The 18,441-nt window shown below is 45.4% G+C and overlaps 1 protein-coding gene across 4 annotated transcripts in view; it reads right to left on the bottom strand.

Annotated features, from left to right (window-relative positions):
* Nucleotides 1-18,441, bottom strand: part of PARP4 (poly(ADP-ribose) polymerase family member 4) — a 2,216,130-nt gene that overhangs the window by 378,238 nt on the left and 1,819,451 nt on the right. For all 4 annotated transcript variants that reach the window (XM_078657066.1, XM_078657067.1, XM_078657068.1 and 1 more), the window contains one exon: nucleotides 8,388-8,432. In XM_078657066.1, coding sequence (XP_078513192.1) covers nucleotides 8,388-8,432 — 45 coding nt within the window. The remainder of the gene's footprint in view (nucleotides 1-8,387; nucleotides 8,433-18,441) is intronic.

Genomic DNA, 18,441 nt, shown 5'->3' with positions numbered 1-18,441 from the left:
CCTGCGTAGTAATACACTAGTATTAATGGATCTTGCTGCTGTATCAGCTGCGTCAAGCACACATTTAATGGAAGCATTAGTTATAAATTTGCCTTCCCGAATGAGGTCGTTAGCTTTAGCTTTAAAAGGTTCTGGTAAGTGTTGCAGCAGACCTTCAAGTTCATCGTAGTGCGCTCTATCATAGCGTGCAAATAAAGCCGGTGTGTTTGCAATCCTCCATGAATTTGCAGCTTGTGAGGCCACCCTTTTGCCTGAAGCTTCTAGGATCTTAGACTCCTTGTCAGGAGGGGGAGCATCTCCAGTTGTTTGTGAGTTGGCTCTCTTTCGGGCATTTGCCACTACTAGTGAGTCTAAAGGCAATTGGGATTTGATATAGGCGGGGTCGGAAGGGGCCGCCTTATATTTCTTCTCTACTCTGGGATTGAGTACACGTGCTCTGGCTGGATCTTTGAATATGTCTGGCGCATGTTTGAGTACCCCTTTTAACATAGGTAGTGTCCTGACATTTTTCTCAGAAGTAGGAAAGGTGTCAAATAAAAAGTCCTCTTCTATGGGGTCAGTGTGCATGTCCACATTGTGATATTTTGCTGCCCTATCTAGCAATTGATTGAAAAGAATGGTGTCCTCAGTAGGCAACGGTTTTGAAAAGTATGTGGAGGTGTCTGGGATGGGCTGTGGATCATATGGATCGTTTTGGTCACCCCATGGGTTATTTTGTTTATCAGGATCTTGTGCATCTGGATCCTGTGGCTCATCAAAATGGTTATGAAGATCTACCCCCATGTTCTCTTCCTCATCATACTGTGAATGTGTAGGAGAGTAAGGCACAAAAGGCATTTTAGGATAGAGAGGAGGAGGAGTGAAAGGTCTAGAGGGAGATGTCCAATGGTCTCTTTTTCCGATGATAAACTGTAACCTTTCCTGTTTCAGGGTTTATGAACAGTTTAGATTGTTCCTCACTCACTGGATCAGGACGGAAGCGTTTTTCCTCAACTGCCCGTGGCCTTGGTGCTGATGTTTTTGGCTTGGTGACTAGTCCGTGAATTTTTGGCTCGGGATCCTTAGGTCGAGGAGCTGTGTCTGGTTTGACTGTTGCCTTAGGGTCGTAGGCCTTTTTCGGTTTGACGACTTTGTCCTTGTCGAAGTTCTTAACAGTCTTTTTTGGTTCGGTGACCTTCTTTGGATCGACAACCTGTTTCGGATCGACCGGAGTCTTTGAGTTATAAGCCACAGAAGATCGTTGATCCAAAGAAGATACTCGACCCGAAGAAAAAGCCCGTCGACACGGAAAAAGCCATCGACTCGAACAAAAACATTGTCTTGTTTTTTGTGCTCAATGACTTTTTTCGACTCGATGTTTTTGTTCAACGATCTTCTTTGGTTTATAACTCTTTTTCGGTTCTAGAGCTTTCGGTTCGATAGCTTTCTTGGGTTGGCCGACCTTCTTTTGTTCGAGAACCTTCTTCGGTTCGACGATTTTTGGGTCGTCACCCTTCTTTGGTTCGATGCCCTTCGGTTCGACAACCTTTTTCGGGTCGACAACCTTTTTAGGGGGAGTGTTACTCGGGCCGGGTGTATCGAAAGGCTTAGTCTTGGGCTTCGGAGCCGAACTGGAAGGCGGGGCTTCTGATGTAACTTGTCGATCTCGGCTAAGGCCTTTAGGTGATGCGTCGGCCGGAGCCTTTTCTTTTGGAATGAGCGAAGTTGGGGCGGAGTACTCACTTTTTGCCCCGGTGTGATGTGGTCATCAGAGTCCGACTGGTCCTCGACGGTGACTATTTCTAGATCCGAGTCTACCGCTTCCGGGAGGTCGTGTTTGTCATCGAAGATGTTCTCCGGTTCCGGTGCTTGCGCTGTATCTCTTGTCTAGCGGCCCATCGATTCCGGATGGTTTTCTTCGAATGGAATTGGGCACATGCTGAGTAAGTTTGTTTGTTGTGGTCTGGTGATAAACACCTGTTGCATACTGTATGTTTGTCAGTATGCGGGAATTTGGCGTGGCATTGTGGGCACCTTTTGAACGGACTCCTTTCCATTCTTTTTTTTTAACCACATTTTTATTAAGTTTTGTCACAAAGGTACAGCAATTGGAACAATCCCCATCCCCTCCCCGCCTTACAAGGATTAGTCCGTTACGCTGTAAGCTAAATACTAGTCTCCACTGCGATCCTATCCGGCAGGTACCGCCCCGTGAAGGCTTCATGTCCCATCCACCGTGTCCTTGGCACTTAAAATAATATACATTAAATTTAACATCCCCCCCCCCCAATCCCCGCCATCGGTGCATTGTCGTTGGGACAGTAGTTGTGGGTCTGGAGCATCATAGTCGTCAGTTAGGGAATCATGCAATATACCTGTCGTGTTACGGGGACGTGCTCCGGTCCTTGTATCAGTCCTCTGTGTCGCTTCTGATATCGTAGTCGCGTAAAGCTTGCACCAGTGTCTCCCACGCATGCGCAGTCTCTAAAGCTCTGTCGTTCTGCTGCCGCCGCGCCACTCGGAATCTTAAGGTGCTCTCGCCCCCAGCCCATTTAAGGAACTCATTGCGCCATTTAGCATCTGCTGGACCCGTTCGTGCCTTCCAGTGCCGCGTGATTTCTCGTTTCGCTAGGATAAGCCCCATGTCTATGAATTTGCTGGTGACTTTATTTTTGGAGGTATGTGGAAACCAATGAAGGACCCCAACCACCATGTCAAACTGTAATGTACGCTCTGTCACCTCGTTAAGAGTATCCCCCACCTATTTCCAATAGGGGGCCAAAACAGGCCCTGTCCATAACATGTGACCAAGCTCCACGCCAATTGCTCTACATCTGGGGCAAGCCGCGGAATCTATAACAAAGTATTTTTTTATCCTGCCCGGGGTCAGATACGCCCGATGTAGAATGTAGAAGTGGACTAGTTGAAACCGCGCATTGCGCATACTCTTTCAGGCCCGGCGCATCAGTTGTGCCCATGTTGTCTCAGGAATTTCCTTCCCTATGTCCGCTTCCCATTTACCTCTAAGGGCCACCAGTGGAGGTAGCCCCCCGGTCCAGCTGCCATCATGGTATATTGGCACGCCATTGTCGTCCTCGGCTCCTCCAGTCCCCCCTTCCAGTGTGCCTGTATTGCCCGTGTAATTGCCGCATGCAGCAGAAAGTCGCCTCCAGGTATTTCGAAACGGTCTAAGAGCGCCGGAAACGACAATAGCGCCCCATCCTCGTAAAGATCGCCCAGGACCTGGATCCCCGCCTCCTCCCAGTTCTGCAGTTGCGACCAATCTCCACCATGCGGCAATGCTGTGAGCATCCCCAGCGGAATCTCAGGGGCGTAGGGGTGATTTACTCCTGCTCTATGTTGTGTACGGTTCCAACATAGCCTAAGTCTACACTCTTCTTGTGTAAGATCATTAAGGGCTAGTGTCTGCTGCATTGCTATGTAGGAAAGTACGTGTCTGGGTATTCCCAGGCCTCGCGTATCTTCAGGTCCTCGGAACTCTCGCGCTATTTCTTGGGTGTATATCTGTAATTGGGCTGCTAAATAATACGCCTCGAAGTCGGGTACAGCCAACCCCCCCCCCTCTGCTTTGGGTCTCATCAGAGTCGCAAGTGCCCCTCTGCGTTGGCCCGTTCCCCAGAGGAAGGATACAATCAACGATTTCAGGTACCGAAATACAGCGGGAGGAATCCAAATCGGAAGCGTCCTAAAATAATATAGGAGTCTAGGGAGAGCTACCATCTTGAGTAGTGCTATTCGACTCATTACCGACGGCGGAAGGGTGGCCCAAAAGGACATACAGCCCTTCAGCGCTCTAATGCTGCGGGAGATGTTACCTTCCAATACATCAGCTGGGGTATGAAAGATATAAACCCCAAGTATTTCAGGCAATTGGGTTCCCATCTAATTGCCCTGGTCGTGGTGGGCTGGATTTCTCCCTTGCGTACTGGAAATAAGCATGTCTTAGACCAGTTCACCCTGAGGCCAGATATTTCACCAAAGGTGGTCAATACGGTGTCGGCTCCAGTCAGAGCCCCGTCGGCATCTTCAAGGAAGAGCAAAAGGTCGTCAGCGTATCGGGAGATGAACTGTTGCCCCGACCAGGTCCGCAGTCCCCGATAATGGGCTCCCGTGCGGATCGACATCGCAAGGGGCTCCACTGCCAGCGCAAAACGCAACGAGGATAGCGAACACCCCTGCCTCGTACCTCTTTCCACCGGGTATTGTGGGGAGATAACGGACTCCTTTCCATCAACAGCAATCCCACGTGGCGCCGAAAAGGCCCAACGGCCCGCGTCGACGACCGGATCGAGATGGAAAGTTTGGTCGAGTCAAGAAGTACCGAACGAGAACAATACCGTCGAGTTAGAAGGCCTTAGAAAGTAGGTTAGTTTTGATTCTGAAATTGGAGTACAGGAATAACATCTAAACCCAATGGCGGAAAAAAACAATCTGAGGATGGAGAAGATGCCCATGCGCACTGTAGTCCAGGGGATGAGTCACCTATCTCGTGATACTTCGAAGACTCTTCCAGGACAACAAGGTGCAATCATCCGGACCCAACACTAGGCGGCGATCTATGCACAGATATGAATTCAGCAGCCCACATGCCTCGAACATATATATATATATATATTTACCAATAACATAAAATCTATAAAAAAAAATTTAATTAAATTAAAACATTAAACTATTTAAAAATCTTTAAACTTAGTGAAAAGTATTTTCAGATTAACACATTAATTAAAAATATTATAATTTCAAATAAAAAACCATAATTTAAATATAACAATACAAAATAAATAACATTTAATACGTATACTATTCCCACTACAATTTAAACAAAACTACGCAAACTATTAAAGTAAATAAACAATTTACCACTCCCATGTAGCACAACACAAATATTTACACTGGATAAAAATAACATTTACAAACCTCCGCTCAAATAAATGCAACAGTAGTGAATTACACATGGGAAATATTTACTGCACCCATTTCAGCCAACACAACACCAAGGAAACTATTAAAGAGCAGAGAGGTCAAATGTAATATTACCACTCCAGTCCGTGTAAAGGTAGGGAAAGTGTTGGATTGCAGAGGGGTAAAAATTACTATTCCGACTCCAACGAGTGCAACATTTACAAAGTGTTGGATAGTGGAAGGATAAACATTAATATTCCCACTCCAATGAGTGCAACAGTAGGGAAAGTATTGGCTAGCGGAGGGGTATAAAATACTATTCCCACTCCAATGAGTGCAACAGAAGAAAAGTGTTGGCTAGCGGAGGGGTAAAAATTACTATTCAGACTCCAGTGAGTACAACAGTAGGGAAAGTGTTGGATAGCGGAGGAATTCAATGTACTATTCCCACTCCAATCAGTGCAACAGTAAAGAAAGTGATGGATAGCGGATAGGTAAAAATTACTATTCCCACCCCAGTGAGTGCAACAGTAGGGAAAGTGTTGGATTGCGAAGGGGTGAAATGTACTATTCCTACTCTGATCAGTTAAAAATTAAAAACAAAAGAACTATCATAACCCAAAAAAAATATTTAACAAACAAAATAAAAAATATAAATGTTCAAAATTTAAATACATTTAATATTTAAAAAAAAACATATTATAATGTTAAATACATATCACAAATAACTACACATATTATATTAAATAAAAAATATTCAAACAATATTTTTATTTAGAAATTATTTAACAAAAACATTAAATATTACATAAATGTAGTTTATTTACTTCCTACCTTATAACACCACACAATTCACAAACCACACCTAAAATAAAAGAAAAATGTACTTACATCATTAACATAATTATCAATTAAACAAATATTATTAATTAAAAAACAAATTAAAAAATAAAAAATATAAAAATGAATTAACTGCCCGCCCTTTACCCCTATAATCCCCACAGCCCACACCTAAAATGTAACTGTCAAAAAATGTATTACACAATTAAAATGTATTTTCAACTAAATAACATAGTATTAAACAACTATTTATAAAGTACAATTAAATAACTCCCCACCCTTTACCCCAACAAACCACAAAACCCACACACATTTCTTTTTAACAATTACCCTAATTAGTGATCAATTAATTAATTATCAACTAAAAATAAATTACTTCCCACTCTTTAATCCTATAAAACCCACAACCCACACCTAAAATTAATCACACAATTTCCATATTCAATTGTCATTAATTAATAACTAACTAATAATTCATTAAAAATAAATAATTTCCCACCTTTTACCTTTATAAACCCTAAACCCACACCCCCAAAAAATATAATTAAACAATTAACAAAATGAATGATCAATTATGGACTATTAATTATCAACTAGTTATTAATTAAAAATAAAATACTTCCCACCCTTTACCCTATAAACCCCACAACCCGCATCTAAAAATAATTACACAATTACCATAATTCAGTACCAGTAAATTAATTAATAATTATTAAAAGATACATTACTTCCTACCTTATACTCCTATAAACCCCACAACCCACACATAAAATGTACCCCAAAAAATTGAAAACACAGTTAACACTATCAAATCTCAATTAAATAAATATTAAGAAATAAAAAAAGATTCAATAATTTATTATAATTAAATTACTTCCCACCATATTCCCCTATAAACCCACAACTCGCTATGGAACTAAAAAACACAAATTTTTATTAAAATAAAATAATAACTACAAAGAATTTAACACATATATAAAAAAACAAAGAATACTTGTACAAAAAAATACATCAAATATATTAAAAAAATCAATCTTTTAAACAACTATATATTTGCAAACGATATTAATGACTTCTATATTTTTGAAAACTATATTTCTTCCATTAAATTCGATATGCTTGACCACAATATTCTTGCTGTTGATATTTTTGTGCCACGATATTTACAACTCGATATATGTCTAAGTCGACATTTCCAACTTGATATTTTGTCTGAATACCATTACTGAGTACACAGTGTAAAAAGAGAGAGCATGACAAGAAACCAAGACAGCCTTCCGTAAGGGATAACTCCAGTTGACTCTAGGGGGCTTATTTGTCAGATAACACTTCGGTGCTGCAGCTCTTTTGACTTCAATACAGTTGATGTGGGACTCTTGAGACTCGGACTACTAGTGGGGCTTACCTTGAGTGTCGCCTATAGTGAATGGGGAATAACCACTATCGCTACAACAAGGAAGGCGTGGGACACAGGGAACCCCCTGAGAAACACTAGAGCTCTGCCCTATGGAGGACTGTGGAAGTTTTTTGCAAATCTCGAATTTCCCTTTGTGTCGATAAAGGTCAAATAAAATACATCTTGTTTCATAAACTTAAGTATCTGGCTGGAAAATAATGTATTGCTGCCCCTGTGCTTATTTTGAATACTGGTACTCTATTTACCCGCTGTTATTTACTCCCCTTCCTCCCTTTAGAAGCCTTGGCCTGCACAACCCACATTATCATCAAGAGTAAAGTGCTAAAGGGGTACTTGGCCCAGTTTCTCAACGACAATAGCAGGTTAGACCCCGGGACATTAGGAGTACAAGGCTTTTTTTCCCACATTATAGCCCAGTAACCTCAGCCTTCCCTGTACCCTTTGAAAGGTGGTCTGACAGCACTACACACTGTATTATAATGATGTCTGAAATGCCTAGTGGTACAGGACTATTAAAGTTGATAATCTTATTGTTTACCAATGTGGAAAGTGAAACATAGATTTGAAAATTCTTTCAACATACTAAGTCACTTCAGTGAGAAAGCAAATTTAACAAATCACAAGTCATTTTTGAGTTAGTATATCAGGTGAAAATATGAGTTGGTATCTCATCAGTAAATATTCTACACAGGTCACAACTCCTAAAATCTGCCAAGTCTATTGGGCTCAACATCGAGCAAGGGGCAGAAAATCTTAGATTAGCAAAAGATATTCTAGCACCGTTATGTATGAGGAAGAAGAAATAAAATAAACTCTTTGAGCCCCATCCCAAAGACCATTAGAGATTTTAAGGGACTTCTGAAGTGAACTCTAATTGCAATCTGTGAAAAATAAACTTTGTTGAGAAGCCAAGACCATTTGTTGCTTCTACAGCAGTTATTCTTCAGCGAATAAATATTTTTCTAACATTGATATTTAGTGTGAATTCTGTAGTTTTGAAAGGAGTATTGAGTGAAGTGGTACTTTCTTGCGGTGGAATGATGAAAAAACAGCTGCACATTTAGACAATTATGATACAACAAATAACATTATCTGCGTGATGATGTACAATTTGTTTTCACAATAACATGCTGTCAGAATAAATAATTTTGAATTATATACATTCTAGTTACAGGTATATTACTAACACCACATGCCTGACAAAAAGACACAAAACGCAATCACTGACCTTAGAGCTGCCAAAGACAGCTGTGCCAAAAGCAGGAGATGCCATCTGAAAGAGAAAAAAAGACCACTCTTCAGTTTAGATAGATTCCATTGCAACAGAAATTGGGATGAAAACTCTTTTTCGCTGTATTATTATTATTTTTTTAACATAATTTTTAAACAATTTAGCATCATCAACTCAGGCCAAACAATGTGTAATTTCTAAAGAAAAAAACCTCCAAAACTATTTACACTGTGTTACAACATAACATACTATAGTGGCATAAAAAACCAAAATGGCACACAGTTTAATAATCTATAGAAGGAACAGGAATCTAGAGGAAGAAGAAAGCCAACACTGCTGTCCTACAAGACAAAGAGGGAAAGGGAAGGTTTGAGGTAAGGAATATGCTACTTACCAATATGCATCTGTTCTTGGCATGTAGGGCTGCTGATATTCACATCTTGTGCATAGATCGCCGCCTAGTGTTGGGTCCGGATGATTGCACATTGTTGTCCTGGAAGAGTCTTCGAAGTATCACGAGATAGGTGGCTCCTCCCCTGGACTACAGTGTGCATGGGCATTGTAGGAAGGTAGATCCCTGACTATGGTTGCCCCCAACTTTTTGCCTGGTGTTTTGCTGGTTTTCTGACTTAGTTGACCTGGGGCCCTGCTATTCAGGACCCCAGGCCCACTGCTCTCTCTGTTAAAATGGATTCCATGTACCCTAGGTACATATCTAATTGGATACTGAGTCACCTTATCAGTCCCTGTACAGTGTACCTTAGGTACCCTGGGCATAGGTGTACCCAGGGCCTACCAGGGGCTGCAGCATGTATTATGCCACCCCTGGCGGTATACACCCGTTACAATGGATCTTTTACTCCGCACTACCATTACAACGCGACCATTACTCCGCATACCATTACAACGCATTGCGCTGGGGGGCGCTCTAGGATAGGGAATAAGTATAATTTACTATCCAACACCTTCCCTAGGGTCCACGGGGACTGGAGTTAGAATAGTAAATTATACTTACCACTATCCAGCGCCCCAAGGCGCTATGCGTTGTAACGGTATGCGGAGTAAAAGTCGCGTTGTAATGGTCTGCGGAGTAAAAGTATGCATTATAACGTCATACATCCCCCCTGGCTGGCCATCCAAATCTGACACAACTGGCTGCACGACAGCTGGGGCAAGGTGGTGTAAACACCCTTTGCTTTAGATATAGTATTCCTATATCTAACCCTAAAAATGGACACCTATATTCCTATCAGTCACTCCTATGGCAGGCCTTAACAATCCTGAAGGCAGAGTGCGTGGAATAAGGTGAAATGGTGCTCTGGCATGAGCTGAGCCCGTTTGCAGCTTGCGGAACCAAGTCCTAATAGCTGTTCCATGATAACGCATACCATATACTCTTAAGTGCATTATAATCCTCGCGGTTATATGCCAACTCTGGTATCGCTTTATCAAAACATGTCGAGTAAGGTGTCATACGAATTGGAATACTAACCCCTCGCCAATTCTGGCGACGGGGTTAGCATTCCACCCTTCTAGAGGGACACGACATGTATGTAACCTGTAACCCCGGTTAAAGTCAGACATAGCCTCAGCTCCACAAGATGGATGCTGCCACCGAGACACAAGTCTACCCTCCTGCTGCTGGGAGTCCTCCCAGCACAGGAGGCAAGGACAAAGGGTTTCCTGCCAGGGGCGGTGCCAGCACCGTCCCAGACAGGATTTTGTGTATCCTAGGTAGGCAGGGCTTTAGAGGAAGGTGATTGCAAGTGGCACCCCGGTGCTCACTGTGCATAGGCCGGCTTGAACCAGTTCCAGGGGCACTCCAGCCCCTGATCTGGGGAAAGCCAGCCAAAGGAGAGGGGTGTAACCACCCCCCTCCCAGTCCCACCCATAGGGCAGGACTTAGTCGCGTGCCAGCCCCTTTTGCAGGATAAAGGTAGGAGAAGGCCCCCTTCCGAATTAGATCAATCTTTGAATCCTGAACCGACTTTCTACGAGAGGAACTCAAGACTCTTCCTAAGATTTTCTCCCTTGTGGCTAAGGAGTAGTCACCCTGCAGCAGCAGGCACCACCCAAGCATCGCGGTCTGCTGTAAGTCTCTCCTCCGGATCAAGACTGCCCAGCACGACGAGAACCGGCTTCCCTGGCACCTCTGACCTCAACCTGCATCATCAGCCCAGCTGTGATCCGTGGGTGTGACGAGACCTCGAGGGACCGGCCATCTTCAAAGACTGCACGACGCTTGTCCAGCACAACCACCGAGTGACCCTCGACTGAGTGCTTTGGGGTAAGAGAAGCCCCGACCCTGAGCAACTCCAGCACCGAAGTTCAGCCCCCCTGCATCCACGAGATCAGCGTGGGGCCCTTCTGCTCTTTGCTGCTCACCGCGTTGTCCAGGTCACTTGCCCGTTGGCTAGTGACCCTCTTACGACGCTCCACGACGACAAACACCGCTGGTCTGGTTGCTCCAGACTGGCCCTTGCTTCCCTCCATCAGAGAAGCACCCTGGACCCTCCTGGTCCACTCCAGACGCCATTTTAGGTCCACCGCGTGGGCCTTGCATTTGCCAAGACTTGTTGCCCCAATCCTGGGTCCAGCAACGTCGACAGCAGAAACCTTCGTGGGACAGCTCGCACCTCCATCCTGGTCGCCGACAACGCCTCCTGATCCGAGAGACTGCAGAGCCCAGCAGCGCCCACTCACCTGGTCGAGGTGACTTCGTCCGGTGCCACCCTGGTGCCCACCTAAATCACTGGCTAGTGATTCAGAACTTGGTCCCCTCTGCTTTCAGGTCTTCTTCTTCCCTGATCCAGGCTTGGATCCCCACGGACTTCTTCACTGGCCGCCTGCCAGCAACTTCTTTCTTCAGGCTCCTGGTTCTTCAACGAGGGTTTCCGACGCAACTTGAACCCTATGCAGCCGCAGCCCCTGGGCTAGGTAAACCGAGTACTCCGGTGCTCCAGCATAGTCCAACACCCTAAGTGTTCGGATCCACTCTTGTTTTCGACCCACCTAGTCGGGTTCGCCCGAGAACAGTAACTTTGCAATTGCTAGTATCCATAGACTTGTTCCCGCATCACGCGTGAGAGTTTCCACTCTGCACACGGCGTCCCTAGGCCTCCTGCTTCTAATCCAAGGGTTCAGCATTGTAGGCCTAGCGTTTCTACAGTCTAGAAAAGTATTACTTACCTGCTAGTAATTTCGCATTCCACTTCTTGTGTATATGGTTTTTCGTGCCCCTCGGGTACTTGTGTAAATTGTGCGACTTTTAGTATTTTCTTAAGAGTTTTGTTGTGTGCTTAGCTCCCTGTCTCATAAAGAGCCAGGGTAGTCTTGTTATAAATAAATATACTTTATTTTTGATAACAACTTGTGTGGTGTCCTTTCACTTGGTGTTCAAGGGGTAATGTGATGGTAAAACAGCTGGCTTAACACGCCCTCTAGAGTCTTAGCCTTAGACTGCTCGTATCCATGCTACTAGGATAGCTGGTCTATAAGGTTGACTTACAACCAATCATCAATAAGGGTTGTTTGGACTGATACAAAGTGCTCACTAGAATAGTGAACATTATATATCAGGCCAACTTCTCACAGGCATCCTCTCCATCCTCAGATTGTTTTTCGCCATTGTGGCAGGGATGGAGTATGATACAGTAAGTGATGTCCATGCCAGAGATTAATTTTGATTGCTACAGCTGCGACAGGCAACGGGGAGGAGGGAGGGCGATGTGAATATCAGCAGCCCTACATGCCAAGAACAGATGCATACTGGTAAGTAGCATATTCCGTTTCGAGGCATGTGGGCTGCTGAATTCACATCTTGTGCATAGAATGTATAACAGTCTCCTCCTAGCGGCAGTTGCCCGTGCCAGCTGCAGCAGTTTGAAAAAGAGTTTTGAGTACAGCCTGCCCTACAGCTGCTTGCTGTTTGGAGTTTACATCTACGCAGTAGTGTTTGGTAAATGTATGTATGGTAGTCCATGTGGCTGCCTTACATATGTCTTCTAGAGGAATGTTTCCTAGGAAAGCCATGGATGCCCCTAACTTGCGTGTTGAATGCGCTTTTGGGGGAACTGTTAATGTACGTTTAGCTTTTTGATAACAGATTTGTATGCACTTAACAATCCATCTGGCTATACCCGATTTGGAAATGGGGTTGCCTTTGTGCTGTGGGGAAAAGGCAACAAACAGTTGCTTTGTCTTTCTTAAAAGTTTTGTTCTGTCTATATAGTACAGGAGAGCTCTTTTAACGTCTAGGGTATGTAGAGCTCTTTCTGCCACGGACTCTGGATTAGGGAAGAATACTGGCAATTCTATAGCTTGGTTGATGTGAAACTGGGACACCACCTTTGGCATAAATTTAGGGTTAGTGCGCAGCACTACCCTATTAGCGTGAATTTGTATGAATGGCTCCTGAATAGTTAGGGCTTGCAGCTCACTAACTCTTCTGAGCGATGTAATTGCCACTAGAAAAGCCACTTTCCACGTCAGGAATTGTATCTCACAGGAGTGTAGTGGTTCAAAAGGTGGTCCCATTAGTCTGGTGAGAGCCACGTTGAGGTTCCAGACAGGTGAAGGTGGGTGTCTTGGAGGAATGATTTGTTTGAGTCCCTCTAGGAAAGCTTTAATAGCAGGTACTCTGGTGTTGTCGCAGTTTGCGTGCCACTAGTGGTATGAGCGGGGCTGGGGGAAAAGCGTACGTAAACTTACCTGACCAGTTCATCCATATCGCATTGCCCTGAGACTGCGGATGTGGAAACCTGGCGGCGAAGCTTTGGCATTTCGCGTTTTCCCTTGTGGCGAACATGTCTATTTCTGGGTGACCCCACCGCTGGAAGTACGGTTGCAGCACTGAGGAATGTATCTCCCACTCGTGCATCTGGTGGCTGTGTCTGCTGAGCAGGTCTGCCATCTGGTTGTCCCTGCCTGGGAGGTGTTCCGCCATGAGGAAGATGTTTCTCTGAATGGCCCACTTCCACATGCTTTGCGCTAGATGGGACAACTGCGGAGAGTGTGTGCCCCCCTGCTTTTGTATGTAGTACATGGCAGTCATGTTGTCCGTCCGGACTAACTCGACTTTGTTGCACAAGTGTACCTTGAAAGCCTTCATTGCCATAAAGATTGCCATCAGTTCCAACAGGTTGATGTGCATCTTCTTTTGCTGTGTCGTCCACAGTCCCTGCACTGTGTAATGGAGGACATGCGCTCCCCATTCCAGGAGAGATGCGTCCGTCGTCAGCACTATTTGTGGTACAGGCTCTTGGAACGGTCGTCCCCTGCAAAGGTTTTGTGTGTTCCACCAATGCAGAGAGTTGTATGCGCGACCGGTCACCAACACTAGGTCTTTCAATTTTCCTTGAGCCTGGTTCCATTGCCGTGCTAAGCACTCCTGAAGCGGACGCATGTGTAGTCGTGCGTGAGGGACTATGAAGATGCAGGAGGCCATCATGCCTATCAACTGCATAAACACCCTTGCTGTGAACGAGTGTTGGGGCCTGAATTTCTGAATGAGTAGTAGAATGCTGTTGATTCTTGCTGAGTTTGGCTGTGCCTTTGCCGCCAGAGTGTCTATTGTTGCTCTCAGGTACTGTTGTACATGGGCGGGCTGAAGATGAGACTTTGGGTAGTTTAATGAGAATCCGAGGCTGTGTAGGAGGTGAATAGTGCGGGACACGTGGCTGGCACATTGCTGGGCTGACTTTGCTTGGATGAGCCAGTCGTCCAGATAGGGGTAGACGTGAATGTGGTTTCTCCGTAGGTGCGCAACCACAGTCGCTAGGCACTTGGTAAACACCCTGGGGGCTGTTGTCACCCCGAAAGGTAATACCTTGAACTGGTAGTGCCGATTTTGGATGGTAAACCTGAGATACTTCCTGTGCGCTGGATGTATTGGTATGTGGAAATACGCAATGTTGCGAGGAAGTCTCCCTGACTGAGTAATGGTAGAACCTGCTGTAAAGTGAGCATGTGAAAGTGTTCTGACAAGATGTATTGGTTTAGGCGCCTGAGGTCTAGTATTGGCCTGAGAGACCTGTCCTTTTTGGGGATTAACAAGTACAGAGAATACACCCCTGTACCCTGCTCCTGTATAGGGACGAGTTCTATGGCCCCTTTTTGCAGCATGCTGATAACTTCTTACTGCAATAAGTTTATGTGCTCTGCGGACATAGGACGGTGTTTTGGGGGTATGTTAGGTGGAGTGGAGGTTAGTTCTAGACAATACCCGTACTGAATAAGTTGTCTCACCCACCTATCTGTGGTAATGCTTTCCCAGACTGGCAGGAACTGTTGTAATCTGCTCCCGACCGGTGTTATATGGTCCGGGGGCAGCGACAAGGCGTCACTGTTTAGTATTGGCGGAGGATCTGGTGTTGTTATTCCCTCGTCCTCTGCCTTTACTGCTGTTGCCACGGTATCCACCTCTGTTTGTCTTATTATAGGTGGTTTGCGTGTTCCCTTTATTGTATTGTGTTTGCTGGGATGCCTGGCCTCTAGTAGCTCCTCTGTTCGTGGAGCGTCGAAAGGAACCACCTCTGAATTGTTGTGATTGCAAGGCCCCCATAGATTTGGCTGTCTCTGTCTCTTTTTTAATCTTTTCTAAGATTGTGTCCACATCAGGACCAAATAAAAAATAAGGGTTTACAGGCTGATTTAATAATGTTGTTTGAATCTCTGGTTTGAACCCTGAGATGCGCAGGCAAGCATGCCTTCTGAGCATGACACTTGTGTTGATGGCCCTGGCTGCAGTGTCCGCTACGTCCAACGCACATTTCATGGAAGCGTTGGATATTAGCTTCCCTTCCTGTATTAGTGTTTCTGCTCCTTCCTTATAGGCATCAGGCAAATGTTGTAGCAGTTGCTCAAATGTGTCATAATGTGCCCTATCGTATCTGGCTAATAGGGCCTGTGTGATGGAAATTCTCCAGATGTTAGCTGCTTGAGCAGCCACCCTTTTCCCAGAAGCTTCCAATACTTTAGACTCTTTGTCTGGAGGAGGAGCATCACCAGTAGTTTGGGAGTTAGCACGCTTACGAGCATTGGATACTACCAAAGAGTCAAACGGCAGCTGTCCCTTAATGTATGTAGGGTCCACAGACACAGGTCTGTATTTTCTTTCAATTCTGGGGTTAACAACCCTTGCTCTTGTGGTTTCCTTAAAAATGTCTCCTGCGTGTTTGAGGAAACCCTTTAACATTGGCAATGTTTTAACTGATTTCTCTGAAGTGGAGAAAATGTCAAACAAGAAAATGTCAAACAAGAAATCCTCCTCAAGTGGGTCAGCATGCATGTCCACATCATGATTATGTACTGCCCTCTCTATTAATGCGTTAAACGCCGCTGTATCCTCTGTTGGCGATGTTTTTGCAGGATAAGGAGGCGTATCAGGGATAGTTTGTGACTCCTCCTGGTAAATAGGGTCTGCCCAGGCTAGAGTCTGGTCATCTTTTTTTTTTTTTTTTGGAAAACCTTTATTTATGCAAAAAGTGTACACAGCTATTCAGCCGAACATCCCGAAGGCACGGCAGCACAATAGAAGCACAAACTTTTCGGCACACACGGATCATAGTACCGGATACACGAGGTTTAATTTATGTTTTAAAATCAGGATAGGTTTGAATAAGACGAATGAAATTCACATATGAAATAGATAAATAGGAAAGAAAGGGGGAGGGATCAGGCGCCAAATTTTAGAACATAATCATCGAATGAGCGGGTCAAGTAAGCGAGTCCAACACTGTAGAGAAATTCAATTAAACGAGCAAATCAATAGAAGCATGTATACCGTCACTATGTTCACCAGGCAAGCGCCCGCCCATTGATGTCGATGACACAGTAAATGTAGAGGCACGGGTTACGACATATCCATGAGATTCCAAAAAATTAACCAGATTCACTGATCCCAATCCCAGAAAAAAGGAAAGTAAAAGGAAAGCCAGAAAAACGAGAAGAAAGAAGGCCATAGAAACAAAGAATGGAAAAAAAATAAAAATAAATAAATAAAATAAACCCCCCCCCCCCCCAGCACCCCTGCAGATGGCTACGGCCTACCCCCCTAGCAGCGTGCCTGTCGCCCAGTATCCAAAACCCGAAATATAGTACGAATATAGAGTTATAAAAGAAAGGAAAAGAAAAGAAAAGAAAAGTAGAGGTGGAGAAGAATATCACACATGCCCCCGTTCTCACTACCCCCCGTCTGAAACGCACAACCCTAGTCTTGAATCCAGCCAACATTCAATAAAGTTATGAACAATATCACACAGGGAAGACGTCTTACACCGTCCCACTTCCCGCTATCAATAAAATGGCGGATCCCTCGTCCTTCACACACCCCGTAAATCAAAACCAGGCCAACAGTCTCACCCTTGACCCCTGCGAATTTTCGTACGGAGTCTATCAAACGATACCATCACAACTCCAGGAGCTACCAAAGTCCTAGGCAGTTCATGAACCGGTATTATGAGTCCAAACAAACTCCCCAGTCCTCCGCAGTCACCCGCCGCCATGACACTCGCCTTTGTCAGCCAAATATTCGAGTATCCCGATCTCCACCGCCATGAAAGAACCACTCGGGCGAAAAACGAGATCAGCATCCGTCGAGTCTTGTTGCCAGTAGTCCCAGGGAGGGGCAGTTTTGTGAACACCACATTAGACGGCTGCGTCGATATTGGCGGGCTGTTCTCCAGATCAACAAGTCCGCTAGCACTCTGTGGTCTGGGCAATGGTGTCGAGGCTTTGTCATAAGTGGGGTCTCGATCATCCGGTTCCGCGGGTAGCGTGGGAAAAACTGCTAGCCCAAAGTCTCCAGACAGATCAGGGTCCGTACATGATCGTTCAGTCACGATGTTGCCAGCGATCGTATTATAGTAAATGGCATCCGTGTATGATTGAAGCTCCCCAATGGCGGCCATTACGGTTCTCAAGGACGGCTCGCTGTTACCCCGCACCGCCTCCACTTGCTCGATTCCAGCCATCTGTGTGTCCCTCGGAGTACACAGTTCCTCCGGGGACAGAAACGTGAGCAGGGCAGGCGGGGACTGAAGGTGCATTTTCAAGCAGTGATAGGGCATCTCGGGCGGGGGCTCCAACCCAGCGTGGGCGCCAGCCGCCGGGACAGGGACCCCCGACGTCACAGCCACTTACAGGATATATACACCTCCGCAGTGTGTACCGAACCGAAGGCACTCCACCAAACTGGGGACAGGATACTCTTCAAGTCAAGCGACCGGACCCTGTCAGGGTCCCACGGCCGTTGTTGTTGAACTGTAGCCCGGCAGGGCCAGTACTCGAGGTCCCGGCTCACAGGAGAAGTTAGGCCGAGATATCCCACACGACAAAACTCCGTCAGTCAGGGTGGTAAAGTTCTCGGGACCACACCGCCAGAGTCTGTAATAGTTGATCCGTACGGGGGTCGGGCGTGAAATCAGGATTTCTGGCAGGATCATCAAACAACAGACGGAGGTCGGCAGAGCCGGGAGCTTATGCGGCCATTTTTGTTCGCTGCTTGGCTCCTCCCTGAGTCTGGTCATCTTGATCATTGTCCGCAGGGTAATTATATTGTTCATCATAGTCATATCCCATATCCTCATTAGAGCGTGTGGGTGAGTACCCAGAAGTGTCTTGGCCATGGTACCTTACAGTTTCAAAATGGACAGGCGATATTGAAGAGTCTCTTTTCTTCTTTAGTGGAATTTTATATGATTCCAGAGGATTTTCAGACCTCATCTTTCTTTGATAAACAGTGAGTTTGCCCGTTTCAGGGTCGATATGGAGCTTTGACTGCTCATTATAGGATGGCTCCTGATACATAACGTCCTCTTGTAGAGGATGACTCCTTTTTCCAAGTGACACAGTCCTGGGTGGTTCGATCCCCGTTTTCGGATTGATCGCCTTAGGCCGTGCTGTAGGGGGCAGTCCGAATTTTATCGGCGTCTTTGGGGCCGGCGTCGATATCGGACTGACGGACTTAGTTCTGTCATCGTGCCTTTGGCCTCGCGTCGACTTTGGTGCTTGTGGCGTCGGAGGCGCGCTCCTTTTCCTCGATTCGGCTTGC

This window comes from Lissotriton helveticus, chromosome 8 (assembly GCF_964261635.1).
Source record: "Lissotriton helveticus chromosome 8, aLisHel1.1, whole genome shotgun sequence".
Classification (NCBI taxonomy): Eukaryota; Metazoa; Chordata; class Amphibia; order Caudata; family Salamandridae; genus Lissotriton; species Lissotriton helveticus.
The sequence above is the reverse complement of the archived record's forward strand: the minus strand, read 5'-3'. Positions and strand labels throughout refer to the sequence as shown.